Genomic DNA, 23,066 nt, shown 5'->3' on the forward strand with positions numbered 1-23,066 from the left:
GCCTATGCACACTTTATTGAATGTAGTTCTCTTTTTTTCAGTACCTGCAAGTTTATTCTTGCAAATAACAATGTTTTCATTATTGATTAATTTTTCTTATACAAATAATATATGGTGTTGTTTTATTGGACTATCATCATTTTTTACCACACCTAACAGTCAACAGGTCCTAAATTTGACTCTTGGACATGGTTCATTATTCTTTGAGTTTGCATGGTCTTTCCTGAATGTTGCATCAGCCAGGTGCTCTGCAGAAGTCGCTAAATGACATGTAATAAAACTGCATGTAGGTTGGTTGACAAGAGACTAAAATTACCATATATTACATAATATTTTATGTGAATGCCTAAGTGTTTGTCTGTTCATCTGTATTAAACCTGCAATGGTCTGTCAAGATGTGCTGGTAAACACAATTATAATAGATTCCTCTGTTCTTCATTAAATATTTATTTTATCGATATATTAGTTGAAGAAGTTAATAGTAAGCTCTTAAGAACATTAACTAGTGTGATAGATCAGACAAAGCAAGACAAAAACAAAAAAGTACCCCTATAATAAACACAAGAAAAGGATTCACACTAGTTTTAGTTACAATGAGATAAATTGTTGAGATTATCTGACACCTACAATTAATGCTAAAGATGGATATAAACCCAATAAATGAAATATGAATTTCTTGATTAAAAAATGCCATCAAACAAAACCTCCTGCACAACCTTTTAGAGCACATTTTGAGTCACTATATCTTAATAAAAAAATGTGTTGAACGGAAATCAACCTGATTGAGCCATCTCTGCCATTCAGTTTAGGTTTGCTATGCTAAAAGAAATTCCCTAGATGTAGCTGTGTCTTCAAACACTGTTCCTTTGCATTTTTATTTAACAAAAAAGGATGAATATCCACTGTTGTATGCCCATTATATACAAGCAAAAGTGTTAGGCTGCCATAGAGTTGATATATATCAGTGCCTTTATTAAGATACAGACAAAATGGAATTGGAATTGTACAACCATAATAATAATAATAATAATAATAATAATAATAATAATAATAATAATCATAATAATCATAATAATAATAATCATAATAATAATCATAATAAGGGGTCTGTGAAAAAGTAAACTTTTATTTTTATTGTAGTCCAAAGGAAATTAAAAAATTCAAAGAAAAGGAGAGTCCATTGCTTTTGTCATGGTGAGGACTTTAAACGGATAGAAAGACTGAGTTTGTCTTTAACTTAAATCTGTAACGTTGGGGGGGTTAATGTTTTTTTTAATTGTACGTGGTGATCACACTATAATACATCCATGATCACAGCCAGAGTCCTGCGACTCCTACCGGCAGAGACACCGACAAACACCAAACTGATGACGTGGTTCGGTCGGTGAAACAGAGCAGCAGTATGGCCGACCAGAGCAGGCAAATTAAACTCGCTGCAGCCAAGAAAAAGGTAAAGTATTTCTCTACTGACACGGTTAAACACATTAGTAAGCGCCGGTCTTGCCTCGTCTCTGTTGGTTAGCGTTGCCGGTGTTTTCTTTGGGTTTTGTTATACATTTCTTTACGGAGCAGGGGTGTTGTCATTACACGTCGTCCGACCTCTGCGCTGTCGCTTGTCCCGCCTCACTTGCTCCTCTCTCGGCTTCGATGCGCAGGAGAGATCGGTGCTTCTCTCGGGCCTCTACTGATAGCATTAACTTTCCCAGATTATGTGGACTATTTTTAGTCCTTAGAGGCGTTTATCGCATCCTACGCCTCTAAGTTAGTCAGTTATTGACTCAACTTACTCTGCCCAGCGGCTTCATGTGTCTTTCTAGCTAAATGTGGTTATTAGCAAATCTTAACGTACTAGCTAACTAAGGCAAGTTATCATTAGCATGCTGGCTAACTGATGAACAGTTGGCTGTGTTTGTGTGTGTGTGTGTGTGTGTGTGTGTGTGTGTGTGTGTGTGTGTAAAGAATGCTACCCAGCAGTCGGACAGCTTTCTGTTTTGTCTGCAGGATGGCTCAGTTATTTAAGGGAAATGTCAAGAAACAGCAATTTCAAAACAAACGATAGCATTGTAGCAGAGCTAGCAGGATAGAATGACGGGGACTGTTTTGACAGCTGACACCCCTCTTCCCTGTCCGGCTGGGTGCTTCAGCTAGGTGTGTTGGGATAGTCAGAAAGATGGCCTTATCAGCTGTGAAATGTTAGCTTCGGGAAATGGCTCGTCAGCATTCCTCGCTGCCCTACAATCTTCGTGGATGAGTGGTTGTGGGGATAACACTTGACATTTTGTTGCGATTCAACCCCAGTATTTTAGAAATGGAGGCTCCTGTAGTCCCCCTGTGATTCGCTGGGGCCCCCCACGACAGATGTCACCAGGCACCGTGCCCAAACACGCAGACAAACACATTCAGTTCGGTAAACTACACATGTATGATTCTAGTTTGGCGCAAGTTTTCAATGTCGTATTGTTTACTTAAGTCCTTGAACAAACGAGTGTAAGTGTCAGTCAATAACTTTTTGGCAGTGGCTATGCATACTAGTGTACATTTGAAACCGGATCTTTTGAGTAGATGTGGGGGGAGTCCATCCTTGCTTTATCTCAGACCAAATTCACATCTCCCAATTCAGTTGTCTTGGTAAATCCCTCCAGTTGTTGTTCTGAGTCCGGTTGCAGCATGGGACATGGGATTTTCATGGTATGACAAAAGTCTCAGAAAATATCACAGATTCACAGTATTACAGATTTATTGTTATCAGTCAGAGTGATGCTTAAATGAATTATAACAAAATGGTTAGATTTAGTTAAACAAACATTTTATCTAGGGGTCAACAGATTATCGGCCTGGCCGATTTAACAGGGCCAATATTTGGCATTATGCCGATTATCTGTGTCAGCATTTTGTTTTAATGATTGCAGATAAATTTAATAAATCAAAAAGTGTGCGTATTACACTCAACCAGCACCAGGGAAAGCAGTCTGCAATACATGCAAATAAAGTCTCAGCATGGGAGGAACTTTTACTATGTAAAACCTCAGGGAGCTATTTTAATCTTTGAATTTTTATTTAAATTTGATCTTTTTGAACTTTATGAAAAAGAGTTGCAGGGAACTTGCTGTATATGATGACAATTTCAGTTTTGATTAAACATTTGCTAAAGGCATTTAAACAAAGGTTTGTGTAGGAGTTTGTTATATTCCAAATTCTAATATGACGGAAATGTTTTCATTTTTATTTTAAATGGATATAAGTACCAAATATCAGTTATCAGTGTCATTAAGTATGAATAATCGGTGTCAGGCCTGAAAAAATCATGTCGGTCAACCCCTAATTTTATCACTATAATTTAAACCTCAAACCAAGGTTTGTTTTTGGGTTCGTTTTTTTATTTTAATTGAAAGTATGTGTAAAAAAAATAACATATAAATGAAATAAAGGTGAGATTCTCCATTCAGTTGCATTTTTTTCCAATACCATACAGAAGCAAATGTACATGGTAGCTGTCAACTTTCATATCATGGTATACCTTAAAACCTGTATATTGCTGCAAATATTTCTAAGCAATGTCTAGGTTGGTTGAAAGTTGGGGACGATAGCAAAGGCCTGCTGCAGGATTTGTAAGAAGTAATAAAATAGGGTGTAAGTTTGTTATATAGGCAGCAGCAGAGTTTGCCCTCAGGCAGTCAAGAGTTGCTTGCTCTACTTATATCTATTGTTTCCTTTTCTTATGTGCTGCTCAGCTGAAAGAGTTTCAGCAGAAGACCTCCCCTGCTAGTGTGGGAGGAGAAAAGGGTGGAGGAGGAGGTGGTGGGGCAGGGGCCAAAAAGAAGAGGAAGGTGAAGGGACTGAACCAACACGATGCTCCTTCAACAGACAGAAACTCTCCAGACAATGTAAGTCAGTCCCAGTCTTCCCATTTATTTGACTGCTTGTCATTTTGTCTTTGATGGTCAAATAACATACCGCTTTTGCACTTAATCTTGTGTCTGTGCCCTGGTTTCCCAAAACTAGTGTGACCCTATAAAATAGATTTGAATTTGCATAAAAAAAATTTTCCTTTTTGTATTTTAAACACTGTCATAGCACTAAAACATTTTAAAAACACTGTTAAGTTGGCAGTTTACAATAGGCAGACAGCAGTCATTGTTTTGTGTATGTACGTGTTATGCACATACAATCTGCAACATTTCAACACCACCAGTTCTGTGGTAACTGTGAGCTGGCAGTGTAATATATACAGACAGAAGAGATCCACATGCGTATAGACAAAGTTCTTTGTCTTGTTGTTTGTTTTCTCCAAGTAGTAATGATTTGTAATGGCTTGCTTGGCCTTTGATCACAGAATATTTTGCCGTTGTGAAATGAGATGGCCAAATTACTATCAAGTTGCCAAGTGTTTTCATCCTCGCTATCAAACACGCAAAGTGCCAAGAACACAGTAGCTGTATTGACACATAACTGCTGACCAGGTGAAAATAATGTTTATGTAAGAAAGAGAAGGACACTGTACAAGAGACGGATCATAGCAGTGGCTATATTAGAGGCCATGATTATAATGCAGCAACCATAAGGTGTTGTTGTGTTTTTTTTAAATATATTTTATGCACTCATGCATATTGCATGGTTATGGAAAGGTTTGTCAAGGCCAGCACATACACTAAATTTTTAGTTCTAACAGATTTGTTATGATAAGTATTTATTTTGAAAAAAATATCTTTGTCAGTTTACCATTATTTTTGTATATTTGTTTTTGCCGACTATTGATTTTGTCTTTAAAGTGTTGCCATCCTGAATAGTTGTCTCCTCTATCTTCTCGTTATTAATAGCTTTTTGTTTAGTCCTGTTTGCTTCTCTGATTTAAAGGACAGAATGTGTTAAGATGTACTGGGACTGATCCATATCAAGACAGTAATATCTATATTTTCGATAAGTAATAATTAAATACTTGTATTCTTGGAAGCAGTGAATCACTCTCGGGAGTTTCTAACATGTCAAAATTAGAATTTAGACTTTTCTTAACTGGAAATAATACTTTCTTGAAATAATGCTTCACTCATGTGTTTTGGCTGGTAATGTTGGAACACTAAAAAAATGTAAGCTTCAACCGGGGTCATGTGCATCACTGTTTGAGTATTGGCACTCTTAATTTGCCTATATGCTGCTGGTATCTACTGTTACATTTAAATATAATGCACTGTCCAGTCCTGTATAGTCTGGCTAAAGCTCTTATTAGCAATTTGAGAATGCCCATGAGGACGCACAGTTAGGCATGTGACTCCAGCACACAGCTTTCACACACGAGAGCTCACTGACACCGGGGTCAGCTTTCCACAGACCATGTCGGTTAGTAGTTTTCTAAGCCTGATTGGAATCTGGGCTCGTCACAACTCTGCTGCTGAGTCGCTTTGCTTGTTCAGATGCAGTCTTTTTTTTTCCAAACATGTTTGATTTTGATTGGCCAAACTGGAAAGACTTGTAGTCTGAAGCCGGTTGAGGTAGAAAATCTTGATTGTGATGCTGTAACCAAATAACCAAATGGAGTTTAGATTAAGGGGTCAGAGCACATTTTACAAAAAATGCCACATCTGATGGTAATTTACATTATAAAGATCCACATCCTGCCTGCTTCTTTTTCAAACATAGTCCTTTGGTAACTTTGGTATTTTTCAACCTGGCCCTTTTATCCCATATTTTTCTGTCTTGGTGACTAATGAAGACCATATTTTTTTAAACTGGTCCAGCATTTAGAGAGAGTGCTGCAGCTGACAGCTGCAAAATGGACTGCTGTGTAACCACTCAAGTCATTACAGTACTGTCAGTGAACATTGACCAAAAGTGCTTGATTTTGTCTCACAACATTATTGAAAGGACTCTGCAGAGAAATACTTTTTTTTTTCTTTACCTGTCACCTGACACGATGTGTTTGTCGTTGCTTCTCACCAAGGCTTACTCAAGGAGAAGTCTCGTTTTTTTCACATTGACTTTTTACACATTGACGAAATCAATTGAACATTCAGCCATGAACAACAGAAATCTATTAGATATCAGTAAGCGATGCTTTCTGTACTCCCACACAGCAAATTATAACCAGCGCTCCTCTCTCAAACTCTCACTCATGTTTCCACTATTGTCGACCTGCAACAGGTCACTTTGTGCGAGACTTAAGAACGAGACTTCTCCTTAAGCAAGATGTGGTTACACACAATAATACAGAAACACGATTAAGTTTAAGGTAAAGAAAAAGTTTTATTTTTCATAAGGTCCTTTCAACAGTAATGTCAGACACTTACAATAACAACATGAGCTTGTCAGTGGAAAAAAGCAAGCACTTAAAGTGGACATAAATTGACAGTGCGCTGTTACACAAAGCAGTTAAATTGCAGCCCATTATTATTCTAATTATTAGTGGTAAATAAAAAGCTTCCATAAAAATGAAGGAAATATTTATGGACTTCTTCAACTGGGTATACCAGCCTCGGTTTCTTCGTCTTATACACCCTCGTCACTTCTGGATCTCTTAATTCTAAGATTTCATGTAGCAGCTGCTTCTCTGTGCCCGCTTGGCTATTTCGTTGTCACTTGCTTAATCTTTCTCTCCCCCTTCACATCTCTTTCACTTTCCACCCTTGTTTCTTCTTCCCTGTAGTTTGACAGTATTCTGAAAGCACTTAGTCAAAGCAATGGAGTAGTCCTACCTCCTTATGGCAACAGTCAGGTGAGCCTCTATCTCTCGCTTTCTTTTCTTTCTTTTTTTTTCTTTCTGCCCTGCCTGTTTCTGTCTGTCGCATCCCTCCGCTGTAAATAGCTGCTCCTCATGAGGTATTTAATATCGTATCTTGCTTCCCCATTCCTACCCCCCTCTTACGTCAAGTGCACAGATATTCTTTTGTGTCACAGAGACAAGAAAGCATGAGGCGGGTTTAAGCGGTAATTCTTTCGTTGGTGCTGTGCTTTTAAATCCATGTCAAGAGAGTGCATTAAAAGTTAAAGAATGAAGGCTGCAAGATTATTTCTCTGAGTTTATCCAAATAATGTTGGTGATCTTCGCCCATCTAATGCAGTAGTTGAGTGTGAATGGGCAGGTTAGTAGTGGGTGGCATGAGTCTCAGTGGTTGCATGGCTGTGATATCTGCGTCTTAGTGAATCATGCAGGCATGCATCTGGGAAAACAAGTACAGTTTGTGTGTTTTACACTTCAGTGGTGTTCTCATTGCTACTTTTTTGTCTATTCTTTTTTTTTTTACTGCCTGCCTCACATGCACTCCTAAAAGTGTTATTTTGTTGTTCCAAATGTCTTGCTTGCATTAGCTTCAAAGTCATAGTAAGTGCAACAGAGAAGGATTGTTCGTCACTCATTCAATCCACTGTTAACATTCATACAGCATAATCTTGAGTTATTTCAGTGTTTTCATTCTACTGACATTTCAGAGAGTGCCATGAGTAGCTGTGGAGGGAAAAATTGGAGTTGCAGCAGCAGTGTAACAGCTTTCTCGCTATATCTATCACTATAATCAACAGAGCCTGCATTAAGGCACTCTTTAAGCAAAGTACAACAAAAATAGTTGCTAACAAAGTCCCATCGTTTTCTTATTACATTCTTATGCCCACTTAGACTGTGGAATATCATGAATGTAACTGAGTCAAGTGAACTATAACCCTGAAATAGTCAGTGCAGTCATTAAGATATTTCTGTGCATGTAAAAGCATATACAGTTTGCAGCATCGTGGTCTTTCTGATGCTCTTTCATCATAACTGCTTGTTTTCTTGGCATTAAACCAGTGTGTGCATTTTTTGTGTATGTGTCACCTCAGACCTTTGCTGACATGGAGGCCATCGGGTCTTCAGTTCCCCAGCTGCTGGAGGACCCAAAGGGCGAGCCTGGTCGCGGCTCACCTGTGTCTAACCCTGCTAGCGCTAACACTGCTACTAACTCTGAGTCTGTCGGTCACAACACTGACCTGCAGGTGTGTCTCTCTCTTTCTGTCATTTTTTTTGTCTTCTTCTGTCTCTCAAACCATATCATGTCCTCTGCGTGTCCTTCACATCTAAATTTATGTGCCTTAAGCATAATGACTCCAAAAAGTGTATTTGCCAGTTGCTGCATTTTTAGTGGTACGTGTGTGGAGACAACAACAGATAGCCTGCTTTGTTTGATTTTGATGTGTGCTATGTGCATTGTCATCACGCAAAGTCTTTTTATCCAATCTTATTGTCTGTGTTATGTCTGTTCATGTGTCTAACTCTCCCTTCCTCTTTCGATATTACTCTCCGTCTCAGCAGGACTATCCCGATACCAACGGCAATGAGAGTTTAACAGAAGAAAATAGGTGAGGTACCTAATTACTCACTGACCACGGTACCCTTGTATCTTATCGTTAATCCCTCTTTTTTATCTTGTAGCACATAACACACACAAAACAGAGGTTGCATTAGTTTATATGGACTGGATGTAAAAAGTGTCGACATAGGCAGAAAAAGCCACTGTAGAATATGCCTGCCAAGGTTTTGCATTATCATGTCACAGATATATTTTTTGCAGTCAAACTTGTTTAGAATTTAGAGGTATAGATTTACTGCAAGGTGAGGAAACAGCCTGTGGAAACTGATCGTTCTGTGAAGTCATTCTACCAACAGCACATTTAATATTTGTGCAGTTGTCATAAATTAGTTATAATAAAGAATACTGCTGTGGCTTCAATATGTCCTGCTACTCCAGCTGTTGATTACTAATGCAACATAATACATTTCATGGTTTATGTGTGATTGATTATTAATGTCTGTCATCCGGCAGACCACTGTCTTCCACAGAGAGCCTGCGACAGCTCTCACAGCAACTGAACGGCCTAGTCTCTGAGGTACGATGTTAATCCTGCCAATATCATCCTGTCACTCTCTAACAAGCACATGCACACACATTTCCATTTAGTGTACGGCTTTTAACAATAAAACACCAAACTGATGTGTACTTTCAGCAAGGGTATGCTGCATCTATTCTTGGCAAGAATGGACTAGAAGCATTTTCAAATTTGCCAGTTGTTCGCCATGGCCTCAAGCTCACTGACAGCATCAACTGGTGCACCAGCTTGATGCATTTCCTCTGAACTTGGTTTAGTTATGCACAGTCAGCAGCAAATCATGAAGTGTTCTTTTTGTCAGGTTTCTGAGACACAGTTAAAAACAACCTTTTATCTGCAGACTAAAAAGATTAATAAGATGAGTATTGACAAGTATCTTGCTTATCCAGTAGTGGGTCATACATTAATATAATAAGAACACTGTTTTTATATTAAACTCAAGAAAAAATGTAAAGGTATTGTTGCCCCACTTGGTGGTGAAATACAGGTGTTACTACTGCTGACTAAACAGATTGCCCATCTGCAATGCATCCATTTTACCTTTAAGCTTTTAGAAAGGGGTCATTTTTTTATTCAAGCACATTCATAATTCTACATACAAATGTCTACAGACACAGTATTGTAGTTTTAAAAAATGTAATGCTGTTATGTGGGACATTCAATATTCAGGCTGTCCATAGGGTCTCACTGTAAATTTCACATATGGCAATAAAGTTACCTTGTACCTTGTATTTTCTGTTTGGAAGTGAATTAATGTGCTTGTTTGTGTCATTACAGTCATCTGCTGCGTATGTGAATGGGGACAGCGCACCTTCTGGTGGAGAGAGAGAGCTGGAGGTGAGATTAATATTTTAATATTTTCTGTGAACTTAAAACCCAAGTTTGAATTCAGTCAGTTCACGTTCAGGTCATAATAGTGTGTTTTGTTATTTACAGTAAGTTGGCGGCATCGTAATATGATACATATTTGTCTGCTGTCCTCCGTATAATGACAGCATACCCTTGACTTTTTTAAAGCATGACATCATGTTATCACACAATACCGGCATCTAAGGTGAACCTCAGTTGAGTATCAACACATACTGTGCCTGGAATGAGTTTTCTCTGGCAACTCTTGATTAATCGTTATAGGGTAGTTCATTTTGTAGCTAGTTATCTAAAATGGTAAGCCTCCTGTGGCAGTGTAATCTGCCCAAAACTCTGACTCGTTGTTACTGTTGGTTGTTAGTTTACTTAGATGTAGGGCTGCACAATTAATGAAATATTATCAAAATCACAATGTGATGACAGTTTACCATTATAAATGAAGCATTGTAGTGCTACAGAGATGCCCTTTTATATTTGTCAAAAAAATTGCAGTAAGACTTTTTTTTTACTTAGACAATGTTAGGGCTGCATTGCAACTGAAGGTATTGCTAAAAAATTGTGGAAGAAATGAATGTGTAGTTGGTTCGATAAATGATTGATATTTTATTATGGCAGAAGAAACAAAATAGACAAAAATATCACAAGGCAACAAAACTCTGAAATAAATTGGGTTTCCTGAGATAAATCGCAGTTTGTAAGTGTTATGTGGTCTCTGGTGAGGGTTGAAGAAAATGTACAGAAACGCACTGCTACCTAAAAATTCTCCATTAATCAGTTTAACCAACATCATGTATTTGATGGTATATTTTGATTATTTGCCTCATGTTTCATTATTAAAAACACCTTTTGCACCACTTGTAGAAGTGCTATTGTTTGCCTCCATGTTAATAATTCACATTATAAAGTTTTTCCTCTTTGTTTGACTTTTGCCACTGCACTTTATCCCTCTCTTTTTTTTCCCCCTCCATTCCCGGATGCATGTGTGCACGTGATAGGGTCGGAACCAGGAGCTGGCAGCCGCCCTGGAGTCCAGCAACCTAACAAACTCTCAGCTAAATACCAAGCTAGACCAGCTGGTAAGAAGCTGTGTGTGTTTTTGTGTGCACGTTTGTGTGATCCCCGTTCTAGCCATCCCACAGTTATCACATTTGTGCATGGACTGTCTGCATTCTGCATGTCATATAAAGTAACCACACACTAGAAGAAGTCATGCGTGCCTTTTATGTTATTTATTTCTCTCTCACTTAGTTTGACTAAAATACACTGATACAAATTCTAAGCTCTGCAAAAGGAGTTATATGGATACATACTTCACTCATAGTTGTCAGAACTTGGTAGTAGATTCTGAAACGTAGCACACTAATGGCAATAAACTCAAAGCTTTAAATAATACCTTAAAGGTTACCATAACATAGATAACAGAGCAGGTTTATTATTTCAGTGCTTTGTGCTATCCCTGTCCTGTCTGGCATGCAGATGAGGGCTTTTGTGCCAGAAATTTGGTTGTTTTAAGGGGCTAGAATTGCTGCTAGGGTGATGAAAGAAGTGTTGATCTTTCCCAAACTTAAATGCATATCCTGTTGCTCTGGCAGGCACAGCAATCTCAGGGGCTGTCAGATCAGCTACAAAAGGTAAACTGTTTTTTTAAAAAATTTCTTTCTGTCTGCTTATTCTTGTCTCAATTTTCCAGTCCACTGAATTTTTTGCTTCCTTCCTGGTCTTTCATGAACTTTGGTATTTTGCTTTCTTCAGGAGCGTAAAGAATTCGAACAGAGATTTTCAAAAGAGCAGGGAGCCATGCGGGAACAATTACAGGTAACTTACCCATGCGCATTAATTAAATTTGTCTGATGAAGGTTGTTTAGAATTTTTGAAACTGTGTCATCGCAAAAGAAAAACTGGCAAAAAATCTAATTGTGCTGCCTTGTAATGTAGCCGTGTGTAATGCCAGAGTCCACGGTGTCACCCTGATTTAAAGTGGATAGAAATATGATCTGAGAACACACCCTCCCTATTTCAACACTCCCCTCCCCGATGATTCATCACCCAGACAAGACTAAAAGATGTGGTCTGCGTAGCAAAACTGCACTAAATGTTATTAGTCTGTAAAGTTTTGGATTTAGTTTTAAGTTGTGATTTCACGAAGAACTTAACGTACAGTCATTTGACAGTATCCAGTCTCATGAAAAGTTGTGTTCTTTGTCTGTCCTCTCCAAAGGTTCACATCCAGACCATTGGTATACTTGTATCAGAGAAATCAGAGCTACAAACAGCACTACAATACACACAACAGGCTGCACGGCAGAAAGCAGGTGTGTGTGTCTTATGATCAGCCGTGCATGCACTTGAATAAAAATGTTTCATCTTGGCAAAGCATTAGTTAACAGTTTGTCTGTGTCTCTCTTTTTGTGTTTGTGTGTTTGTGTGTGTGTGTGTGTAGCTGAGGCAGAGGAGTTGAATAACCGTCTGCAGGCAACAAAGCAGAGAGTGTCAGAGCTCGAGAGAACACTGTCGACTGTCTCAACACAGCAGAAACACTTTGAAAAGGTAACAAACATTGCAGTAATCTCTCCTCATGAACAGAATTAACTGAGAAAGTCTAATGCAGTGCAATATATAACATATGATAAATTTACTTGACTCATAATGCTTGAAAAATAGATCAGCAGCCACACACAAATGAGTGTACCTCCATTCTACATTTCACTTATCTTCTGAAGTTGTGTGTGTGTTTTTTTTTTAAATATTTTTTTTCCTTTTTGTCCTCAGCAAAACAAAGAATATGAAAAGGAGAGAGACAGTCTGAGGCTAGAGGTGTTTAGACTAAAGTAAGTCACTTAATCCTAGCATACAAATGTATTTCATAAAGTTTCCACAGCAGAAGCATTGCTTTGACATTAATAATGGTATTAAGATTCCATGAAATTGTATGCATTGCAACAGATTGCATGAGCAAACCTCTTAAGTCCTGTTAGAATCTGGGAGGTTAAATGAACAATGTGTGTGTCTGCATGTGTGTGTTCGCAGCAATTTGAGTGAGGAGTCGAAGCAGCAGAGCTCGGAGCTGTCAGAGCAGATAAAGCTGAGTACGCAGGAGAATGGAGCAATGAGGCTGGAGGTGGAAGATCTTCGCAAGAGACTTGAAATAGCTGACCTCATGTTGCAACAGGTGCATTAACACATAGGCGCAACATTTTACAGTCCATACACATATATATATACTGATCTTTATTTTAACAGTAATCGGAAAGATGGATGAACTTTACAGCCAAGCTACGAGGGAGTTGCTTTAATCTTGATTACTATATTTTTGTACACTGACAATGCCGCCAGATGTCATCATTTTATGAATACCTACACTTCATTTCATAATTTCTCCTTTATGTTTCTCTCCAGTGCTCCAGTCAGTCAGATCCCACCAGTGCCAACCAGCAGGTCCAGTTATTGCTGGGAGAGAAGCAGCAGTTGGAGGCACACAATCACCAGGTCTGTGTATAAGGTCATCTGTGTGAATATTCATTTTTAAGTTGTGAGTTTGTACACAGTGTTTTGATATTTATTCTATGCATGTGGCTGTTTAGCAGATACACTGTCATTTTATAGTGTCTGCAGCCATTCATTTATAGAAACATATATGTCGGACACAGTCATTGTAGCTCTCTGTACACATTTGTGTCAAATGACTCATGAGATGTCAGCTACCTTTCCTATTTTTCCTCTTACATTCCATATTTGATTATTTGATACATAAAAGTTGCAAATTAACCCTTCATATGATTAAGATGATGAAATTAAAAAAAAGACAATTATGAAATGTATGCCTAAACTCCTGCGTGTTTACCATTTTATGACAAGTTAGTCTTGCCTTGTTAACACCGTTTTCTTTGTGTTGTAGCTGATGGAGTCAGTAGCCCAGCTGCAGATAGAGAGGGACCGTTATGCAGAGCAGATCCAGGAGGAGGGCCGTGTATGGAAAGACAAAACAGAACAGCTGCTAACACAGGTACAGTAACATGAGCATTGACATAAGGTTGACTGTAACCTGTAATCTGTATGTTCTTTGTTGTTGTTTTTGTTTTCAAGTATTGGTGATAAGCAAATGACTACATGATCTGTGTCGATTTCTGTGTAGATGTCTTTGGTTGCAGAGGAGAGGGACAGAAACATCAGCCGAGTCCAAGAACTGGAAGCCAGCATCACGGAGCTAAAAAATGCTGCCGGTAAGAGGTTCCCATTGCCCTTATGTAATGCTTCCTCCTTTTCCTGGATTTTCTGCAGCTCCTTCCTTAAGCTGCCTGTATACTTTTGGTAAATTCTTTCGTTTTTGATTGGATTAAGGAATGGGCTCCCCTTATCTTCCACCAAATGCATCTGCATCAAGGCTTTGGTGTTATCAAATTATTACAGTATACCAGAATATTTAGAAATCCTGAAGGTATGATTTTTAGTGGCGTCACAACTCTTTTTACTAAATTCATCCTGAAATGGAGTTTTGAGGCAATGTGTTGTGCCACAAGAGGTCGGTCTCCGCTGGTTTGGAACATGCAGCTGAGCTGAGAGAGACAATAGCTTTGCAAGACCAGTATAAAGCCATCCGGCAACGGCATACAGACAGGGGAAAAACTGCATGCTGAGCAACCTTATTAGATCTTACTGAGTGAAGGCTTTACTTTTAGATTTTTGGAACAGTGGAAAGACAACCAAGAAGTTTTGGTTGTTTTTTCTCTGTTTTTTTTGTACACATACCGTCATATACTGTATACTCCCATGAAATGTCAGTAAAAACTTAAAAAACATAGCACATTCTATTTTTGATTTGTTGTATTTTGTTTTAACATAATCTTTAAAAGCTTTAGTATATGTCGACAATAGCATTCTAAAAACTGGGCACACGTGTTGACATAGCTGCCACAGTCTGGTGCTTTTCTCTGACATTATTAAATTCTTCTTCTCCTCCAGCGTTGTTGTCCCAGGAGAGAGAGGCGCTGGATATTGCAGAGCCCCAGTCCTCAGGGCCATCAGAGAGTGAGGTGGCTCTGCAAGAGGCTCTCAACACACTACAGCAGGAGAAAGATGCTCTTACTGCACAGTACCAGGCACAGGTATGCATTTATTAACCCATGCTTGAGCACTCTCCCTAAATTACAGCTAATGTTTTGTTGATGTCTTGAATTATTATGAAAGGTTACACCAACTGATTTGTTCTTTACATAATGGTTTGAACATTTTACATATTCTTAGACTGAAGTTTCTGTATAAGCCTCTGTAATATTTCCCCAAGCTGCGAGATAACGAGCAGCTGAGCCGCCTGTGTGCGGAGCAGGAGACGCGTATGGGCGAGATGGAGCGGCAGGTGGAGAGCCAAACCCAGGAGGAGGAGGACCGCCGGCGCATGCTGGAGGAGGTTCAGTCAGACAAGGCCACTATTAGCCGTGCTCTCACCCAGAACCGCACACTGAAGGACCAGCTGGCTGAGCTACAGAATGGTTTTGTCAAACTGGTGAGGCTGAAAATCTAGTTGTCCATCTGTCCTCTCTCTGTGACACATTTTGAAAGTGCTGTTATTTATATACTTGATATTTCATCTGTTTCTGTCCTAATTTGTTACAATTTTATCAGGATCATCTTTTCTTTTTGCTGAATCCTTGTTGGCCTTCTCTCCTTAAATGCATTTTGTGTTTAATTTTATCTTTCATGTCTTTGTTATTTGATTATTTTCTTGAGTTTTGATTCCTGTTTCTCTAACAATAAGTCAATAATAAAATGCAAAAAAAGGGAAATGCATTCACAACGAGCTCAGAAAATGGGAGACTGCTGCCTTTAAGCCAAAATTCCTGTTACTCCTTCATTTGTATAGACCAATGAGAACATGGAGCTGACCACTGCCATCCAGTCAGAGCAACATGTGAAAAAAGAGCTGGCTCGCAGGATGGGTGAACTACAAGAGGAGCTGCATAATGTCAAAGAGCAGGTGTGGTCACACACAAAACACAATGACAAACACAATCAGAGGCCTGCTAATGGATTTTCATGACTTGGCATCTGCCAATGCTTGCACCATATGTTTTTAGTTTTTATTCTATACTTGTAGGACATACACACAGTGCATTACAACAACAGAGCAATATATGATAATAGCATCGAGAAAGTGATTCAATTTTTTTTTCAACTCAATTCCACATGGTATTAATCTTCTTTTGTCTCCTTGGCTCCAGCTGGAACTGAAAGGTACGGAAACTCAGGGTCTGATAGAGCAGAGGGACCAGGTCGTGGCCCACCTGCAGCAGTATTGTGCTGGCTACCAGGCCCTGGCCTCGGAGAGGGAACAGATCCAACACCAGTATCTGCAGCAGCTTCAGCTGATGGACCGGCTGCAGCACGATGAAAGCCAGGGCCGCGTGCAACTGGAGATCAGTCACAATCAGCTCAAGCAGGCGCAGGTGTGTATTTCACGAATAATGTTATGATATTTTATTGAAGTGCTGTAAATATGATGCACTCATCTTCTTCCTCATCTAATATGCTGAGTGCGGTCTGGAGTTTGTTTTGAATGACTCTCTGTCTCCCCCTGCAGGAGCATCTGGAGATGTTGGTCAAAGACAACGAGCAGCTGAAGGCGGAGGTAAAGGAGCTGCTCAACAGCTCTGCTCTTGCTTCGTCACCCAGAGACCAAGGTAAGATTTGTCCATTGCTGGTATGGTGGTACTTTTTTTACCTTTTGTCTTTTACTGTTTTGTAAAAAAAAACCAACCTGTTATTTAAGTATGTTAATAGTTTTTATTTGTCATTATGTTAATTAGGTGATGGAGTGGAAAGCCAGTCCCTGCAGGAGAGCCAAGAGAAGTCTTCCTCCTTAGTTATCCCAGAAGACTTTGAGAGCCAAAAGGAAATGGTTAGGAGGAGGATGAATGTTCTTTCTGAAAAACTACTTGTGCACATATGCAATAAGGATTTGTCAATTTCCTTTTTTTTTTATTACATCATGAAGGCCTAAATTAACCTTTAAGTTGACTTTTGCTGTGCCAGAATGTTTTTTTTTAAAATACAGAAATGATGTTGAGACCCCCTGTGATGTGAAAATAGTTTACACATGAATCAAAAGTTTGGCATCACCCTATTTTGACCCTATTCATTCGCTGCCACCTACCTTCCTCACCACCACCATCTGCTCCCCACCACAGGAGGAGTTTATCCGTGGAGCTCTGGCTCAGTTGGAGGCGGAGAGGGACGAGGCCAGAAGGCAACTGGAGGAGGAGCACAGGCTCCACATGGCAGCCCGTCACCAGACCGCTCTGGCCCTCAGCCTTGAGCACCAACACCACAGCCACAAACCTGTTCATGATCATCATCACGAGCACGATCACACTCAGGGCCAACACAGTCATTGTGAACACAGTCACGAGCATTCAGGTGAGGAAGAATAGACCAGTTATTTGTGTGAAAGAACAATTAAGTTGAGTGACTATGTTCTTATCAATTCAATTAAGACTTAAAATATTCTGTAATTTCTGATTATATGGATAAAAAACATAGTGAAACCATAAGGGTGCATTATCTAAACCAGCTGTTTACTCAACTTCTTCAGAAGGAGGAGTGCCTGTGGAAGTTCATCAGGCCCTGCAAGCTGCCATGGAGAAACTTCAGCAGCGTTTCACCTCCCTCATGCAAGAGAAAGCTGACCTGAAGGAGAGGGTGGAGGAGCTGGAGCACCGCTGCATCCAGCTGTCTGGAGAGACCGACACTATAGGTGAGACAGTGTGATATTTTTGTTTTTACAAATGAATTTTTGGTGTAAAATCTACACTTTTTCAGATGTATAGAAAAACTCTTCATCGCCACACTAATTTCTGTGACTTTGTTCTGTATCTGTCCTTCCAGGGGAGTACATAGCGCTGTATCAGAGTCAGCGGGCCATCATGAAGCAGAAACACCAGGAGAAGGAGCAGTACATCAGCATGCTGGCTCAGGACAAGGAGGAGATGAAAGTACTGTCCCTTTTTTTTAAAAAAATAAACATTAATGCAGTAATGTTGTTGCACAATATGTTTTTCATGTTGCATGGTTTCAGTTTCATAGTTTCATTGTTTCTCCATCGTCCATCAGGCAAAGCTGGCGGAGCTGCAGGATCTAGTGATGAGACTGGTGGCTGAGAGGAATGACTGGTACAGCCGCTACACCGGAGCAGTTGCCGGCACTGGCACAGTGAACCCAGACCTACTTCCTGTTGGGGAGGATCACACTCACCCGGAACACCAAGCACACACACATACAGAGCTCAGTGCTGCCAGTGGAGCAGGTAGGCACAACCAGAAGTACTGTATGTGCGCTTCAGCTACACCTGCTACATGACAAATTAATGCAAAAACAATTGAACATGATCACTGTTTACTAGGGATGAGTACCAAAACCTGGAATTAAATTGGCAAAGACTCCAAAACTTCCAAAAAATGGAATATTGATAAGCTCTGATGTTAACCGCTGTGTTATTGGTATAAAGAAAACAGAACCGATAAGAGCACTGTCAAAATGCCGTATGAATAAACAGTACCAGTAAGGGTAATAGTAGTGGTAAAATCCTAACGATACATATTCCTACTGTTTACATAGGATGGTTGGAGGTGTGCCCTCTCTAAATACCACTTGCCCTTTTTTTATATAGTAGAAGTCATTAAAGAGGTCCTGATATGTTCATTTTCAGGATCATATTTGTATTTTAGGGGTTTTCTAGAATGGGTTTACATGCTTTAATATTCAAAAAAACACATCATGTGTCTCATACTGCCCGTTACTGCAGCACCTCTGTCTGAAACAGTCTGTCTGAGCTTATGTCCAGCCTCCCGAGAAGTCCAGTCTGCTCTGACTGGTCAGATGGCTCTCTCTATTCACATTCTAGTCTATTTGTTATATTGTGATATCACTAAATTATGGAAGTAAACACTGAAACTCAAATGAGCTGTTTCTGGCAGCTTAAGAGCAGTGCCTTCTGAGGGAGAGAGTTCCCTTTGGTTTGGTGTTTGGCCTTTATTACATGGGAGACCTTTTACAAGCACAGAAATGCTATACAAAACAATACAGAAAAGGGAAAAACCAAAAAGCATATTAGGTCCCCTTTAAAGCATGCCTTTTTCAAATCAGTTTAACTTCAGCGTGCTGCTTTCCCTTTTTTTCTCTGCTGCAGAAACCATGGAGGTCATTCCTCTGTCAGAGCCCACCACAGGCCTGGAAGCCTCCTCATCCCAGACACTGTCGAGCGTGTCAGCCCAGACTGATTCCAAGCCCCTGGCACCCAAAGAGGACGGCACTGCCCAGCAGATCATGCAGCTGCTCCAGGAGATCCAGAACCCCCAGGGAGCGCTAAGATCACCCCCTTTCCTCGGAGAGAACCCCTGCATCCCCTTCTTCTACCGGCCTGATGAACAGGACGAAGTCAAGATCCTGGTGGTGTGAGTGAGTTGTGTGTATGACAGATGCTGGTGTGTGTGCTTGTGTGTGTATGAGATATTGGACATGTCTTGAAGTCTGGGGATTATTAAACACAACAGTATGTTTGTAGATTATTGATCATATTCACAAACACTTCTAAAGTAACATGACCCCCCGCAACAGTGGTCACAGACATGTGAATGTCTTTGACCCAGTTACATTAAAATGCCCCCTCTCTGTTCTGTGTGCTGGCACTAATGTGTGCATGGATAAAAAGAGAGTATTTTCTATTTGTTGTTTTAATGTTTTTTGTCTATGATGCTCTTCCCAGAGAGATAATCAGTATTCCTTAACGCAATCTGATTACTCTTCTTACCACCATTTTTAATCCCCATCCCTCTTTCATCTCCCATTTTACACATAAGTGCAATAAAGGGGTCGTATATTCTGTGCCCTTGCTGATACAGTACTTCGAAGCTTTTGAAAAATTAGCAGCCTGGTTGTGTGCAACTTCATTTTAGTGCAAATCTCAGTTTTACACAATTCACTGTACAAAATGCCAAAAAAAGAGCATCACGTTTGAATGTAATAGTCCGAATATTTACCTGTGTGTTTGTGTAACGTGAGGAGAACTGATGATAGTGAAAGGTTGCACAAGGAGAGGAGATGCAGAGCGAGAGGGAAGTTGAAGTCAGTTAAAGAGTGCACATAATAGCTTTTGAATTGTAAGTGCTGTTTAAAGTCAAGAGCTGGCGAGTTACATGATGACGTTCAGGAAGACAGAGGCAGGTGTCGCAGAGTGGTACTGTTCCTAAAATAACCTTTTCTCCACATCATCTTTTTTCCTCCAAACACTGAAAATAAGTCTTATGTTTGTACAGTGTGAAATGTTAATATATGTGAAATGCTTGTGTTGTGATGTCAAACATCCTGTTAGACTGAGAGAAGTCACCACCGTTATGAAAAGGTCGGTTCTGAAGTCATTTAGGGGATAGATGCAATTTAAAGACCCCATAAAGAAAAAAACATAATTTCTCAACTGTTGCTAAAACATCTTCAAAGTTAAATTCATCTAAATAATAAGAGGAGAAGTAGGAGTAATAGAAGTTGCTATCCGCATCATGTTTATCTGCAAATTGTTTTACTTTTGCTTTACCATTACCATAATAAATACTAAGGTGCAGTAACTTGGAGGAAGTTACAGAGAAGTTAAAATCTCAAAATCTTCACTCATAATTCATCTTTCATTGCGTAATATTCTATAAATAGTTGCTCTAAGGTATTTCACTGTCCCGTAGACTTTATATTAAGATGGACAACACATCTCCTCTTACAAAATGAAGCCAGAATATCCTAGATCTTGCGTAGGTGACTTCATTTGGAGCCAGAATCTGCACAGTCACGATCCAGCGGTATCAAGTTCCTGCCCATACTCCTGTTGGACCACTTGAGAGCAGCGCCATGTATTGTGAGCATGCCAGTTGGCACACACAGCTGTCAGTCATAATCACAAAGTCCCTTTTTATAGCATCAAATAACAAATTATAACCAAACCCAAACTTTACAAATGTTATTGGACTGAATGGATCAAATCTCGATAGTGAATATAATGATTTTGCAGGGGCTGTGTCACTCAAAAGAAATGTATCCATTGATTTACAGATGTCTCTTTCCCTAATACATATCCACAGGAAAAAGTATTTAGGGCCCCATGGCATCACATGATGGACCCAGACGGTGTAATTCCACTTGTGGCCACTATGTGAAATAAACTAACCCAGCAATCTTCCTCAGGGGTGGAAGTTATGACCTATACTGCAGCTAGCCACCAGGGGGCAGTCGAGATGTTTTAGCTTCACTTTTGTTGAGCTCTCGTGTAGTCCATTTTTATATGCTGTCTATGGGCAGGCCTCATCACAAAATCAGTCCACACTTGTCATTTAAGTCATGAAAACGTAATTTTTTCCTCATCTCTGCTCATCCACAACTGAGCCATAACATCTATCCCATGGGGTCTTTAAGTCTCTAAGCACATCGACACTATTCATAAGAGCCTGGTCTTTTCTGTTACGTTTGCTTGTAGTTTCACATATCAAAGATGAATTAATGCACATCCTTTACAACTGGACTGTGTGAGTGATGCGTGAGTGTGTGTATATTTCCAGCTGTTTCCTCGTCAGCCGAAGTTGCATCTGTTGTTCCTTTTTGTAGAGTTCTATCAGATTATATAAGTATGATTGCACTAAAACTGTAAAAAGCTTCTCATTCAGCTCTGTCCTCTGTGGCTGTTTAGACCGTTTCTGCCACAGAGCCAATTAGCTGGTTTAATAATATCTGCAGAGGAAAAAAAGGGGGAATCCGATGAAGCGACACTCTTAAGCTGAGGGTTCCAGTTGAAGCGTATGAATTTAATTGAAGGTGTGTGAGTGTGTGTGCAGTGTTGCGCTCGAAGGATGAATTGTAAATATGAGTGAAAGCTGGTGAAATTAATGAGACTGCTCACTTCCAGAGGTTGTAATGTTAATCCCAAAAGTATGGGACCAATCAGAACTTGAGGAAACTTTCCAAAGCAAGTCAAATTTGTTCATATTTTCTAACTCTTGTATTGGCAACACTGAGTGAATCTTTGGGCATTGGAAACAAGAACTAAAGTAGTAGTTTTCCCAACATGAGGAGCAACTCATCGCAGGCGTCTAGCTTTAAGGGAGAGATGCTCATGTTCACAAATGTAGAGGTTGATTTCTTCACCATTGAGGTCTTTCCCTTTGCAACTAATAACCAAGAGCTACGCTATCACAGCTTTTTTTATATATATATATATATTTCAGGTCAAATCATGGCAAAGGTCTCAGGTTTTTTAGAGTCTTTCCATGATTTTATTATGCAAAGACCTGAGCATTTCACCGCAAGTCATCCAAAAATCCCATTTTTGGAGGCATTTCTTTCCTCTTATTTGGATTAAATTTAAGATCCTCCCTGTTGTGTTTATTTTTAGGTAGAGGACACATTTGTTTTGTTATTAAATTGCACATTTGATATTTATCACTTAAAGTAACAGGACAGAAAGCGTTGTTGCAAATTTTTGTATTTTAAGCCAATTATAGAAAGCTATATCTAATACGTGAAGGCCATATGTTCTTTTTACAGGCAACATGAACAGCTTGGCGACTACCCTAAACCACAGCACTTTGTTAGTAGCAGGTGGTTTTTGAATAAATTCACTGAATCATTCTTGATTTTAAGAAATTCCTCTGTCACTTTTTGGTTTCCTTTGCCACAAAATATGATTCTTTCTTTTCTTTTAGTGTTGTTTCGGGGCTTGTAAAATAAAACAATGTGGATAAAATTACTCCCACGATCTCTAATTCACTGTTAAATTTGCCATGCGTGATTGAAACAAATAGCAATGAGGAAGCATTTATTGTCTTTACTGTAAAAGAGGTGGTGTATATACTGTAACTGTGTAACATATTGTATATTCATTATGCCTGGTGTGTGGGGGAAGTGCTGCTCTGCCGTGTTTACTGGCAGCGTGGACGGTGTGTCTGGAAGTTAGTTCGGAGTCGGGGCGTAGGCGGTTACTGACTGGCTGTGATTTAATACAAAGATTGACTAAAAAAAGAGAAAATATTCTATTTATTTGGAATAAGTTAGTATCTCAACTAATCAGTTTTAATGTAAAATAGAAGTGACTGTTGGCTGGAAATGAAGGAACATCTAGAGAACTGATTTTGTTCGAGGGCTGCTTCTGACAGAAGCTTTCTGATTTTTTTTTTTCCTTGAGTAATATTTTCTCCCCTTCTCCTGAATAAAACTGATTGAGCAACTTGAACACATTGTGTTTGACTTTCTTCTTTGTTTTGGTATCCCACTCTGGCAGTAAAAATGCAGGAGACAGTTTGACTTGTCAAAGTAGAAAAAGCACAGGT

General features: G+C 39.5%; 1 protein-coding gene across 8 annotated transcripts; it reads left to right on the plus strand.

The window, feature by feature from the left end:
• Positions 1-1,337: 1,337 nt before the first annotated feature.
• golga2 (golgin A2) lies at positions 1,338-22,969 on the plus strand. Of its 8 annotated transcripts, none has more exons than XM_042508811.2 (28): positions 1,338-1,450; positions 3,732-3,884; positions 6,638-6,706; positions 7,804-7,956; positions 8,270-8,319; positions 8,784-8,847; positions 9,625-9,684; positions 10,710-10,790; positions 11,307-11,345; positions 11,467-11,529; positions 11,933-12,026; positions 12,155-12,261; positions 12,484-12,542; positions 12,742-12,883; positions 13,111-13,200; positions 13,610-13,717; positions 13,847-13,934; positions 14,674-14,816; positions 14,996-15,214; positions 15,572-15,685; positions 15,930-16,154; positions 16,289-16,388; positions 16,515-16,606; positions 16,896-17,124; positions 17,300-17,461; positions 17,593-17,699; positions 17,818-18,010; positions 18,893-22,969. In XM_042508811.2, the coding sequence occupies exons 1-28, from the start codon at positions 1,403-1,405 to the stop codon at positions 19,159-19,161; spliced, it is 3,321 nt and encodes a 1,106-aa protein (XP_042364745.2). In that variant the 5' UTR covers positions 1,338-1,402; the 3' UTR covers positions 19,162-22,969. The 8 variants fall into 8 exon arrangements, with proteins under 8 accessions (XP_042364745.2, XP_042364746.2, XP_087927043.1 ...); XM_042508812.2 differs by having other exon boundaries at positions 8,273-8,319; XM_088070917.1 differs by lacking the exon at positions 10,710-10,790.
• The last annotated feature ends 97 nt before the right edge of the window (positions 22,970-23,066 follow it).

Source organism: Plectropomus leopardus, chromosome 20 (genome assembly GCF_026936395.1).
Source record: "Plectropomus leopardus strain MGB_pleo_1.0 chromosome 20, ASM2693639v1, whole genome shotgun sequence".
In the NCBI taxonomy this organism is placed as follows: Eukaryota; Metazoa; Chordata; class Actinopteri; order Perciformes; family Serranidae; genus Plectropomus; species Plectropomus leopardus.

Excerpts from the sequence above, each read along its gene's own strand:
- golga2 (XM_042508811.2), top strand. The coding sequence starts at position 1,403 with ATGGCCGACCAGAGCAGGCAAATTAAACTCGCTGCAGCCAAGAAAAAG. Across the intron at positions 11,346-11,466 it reads TGTCAGATCAGCTACAAAAG|GAGCGTAAAGAATTCGAACA; the intron begins GTAAACTGTTTT and ends TGCTTTCTTCAG. Across the intron at positions 13,718-13,846 it reads CAGAACAGCTGCTAACACAG|ATGTCTTTGGTTGCAGAGGA; the intron begins GTACAGTAACAT and ends ATTTCTGTGTAG.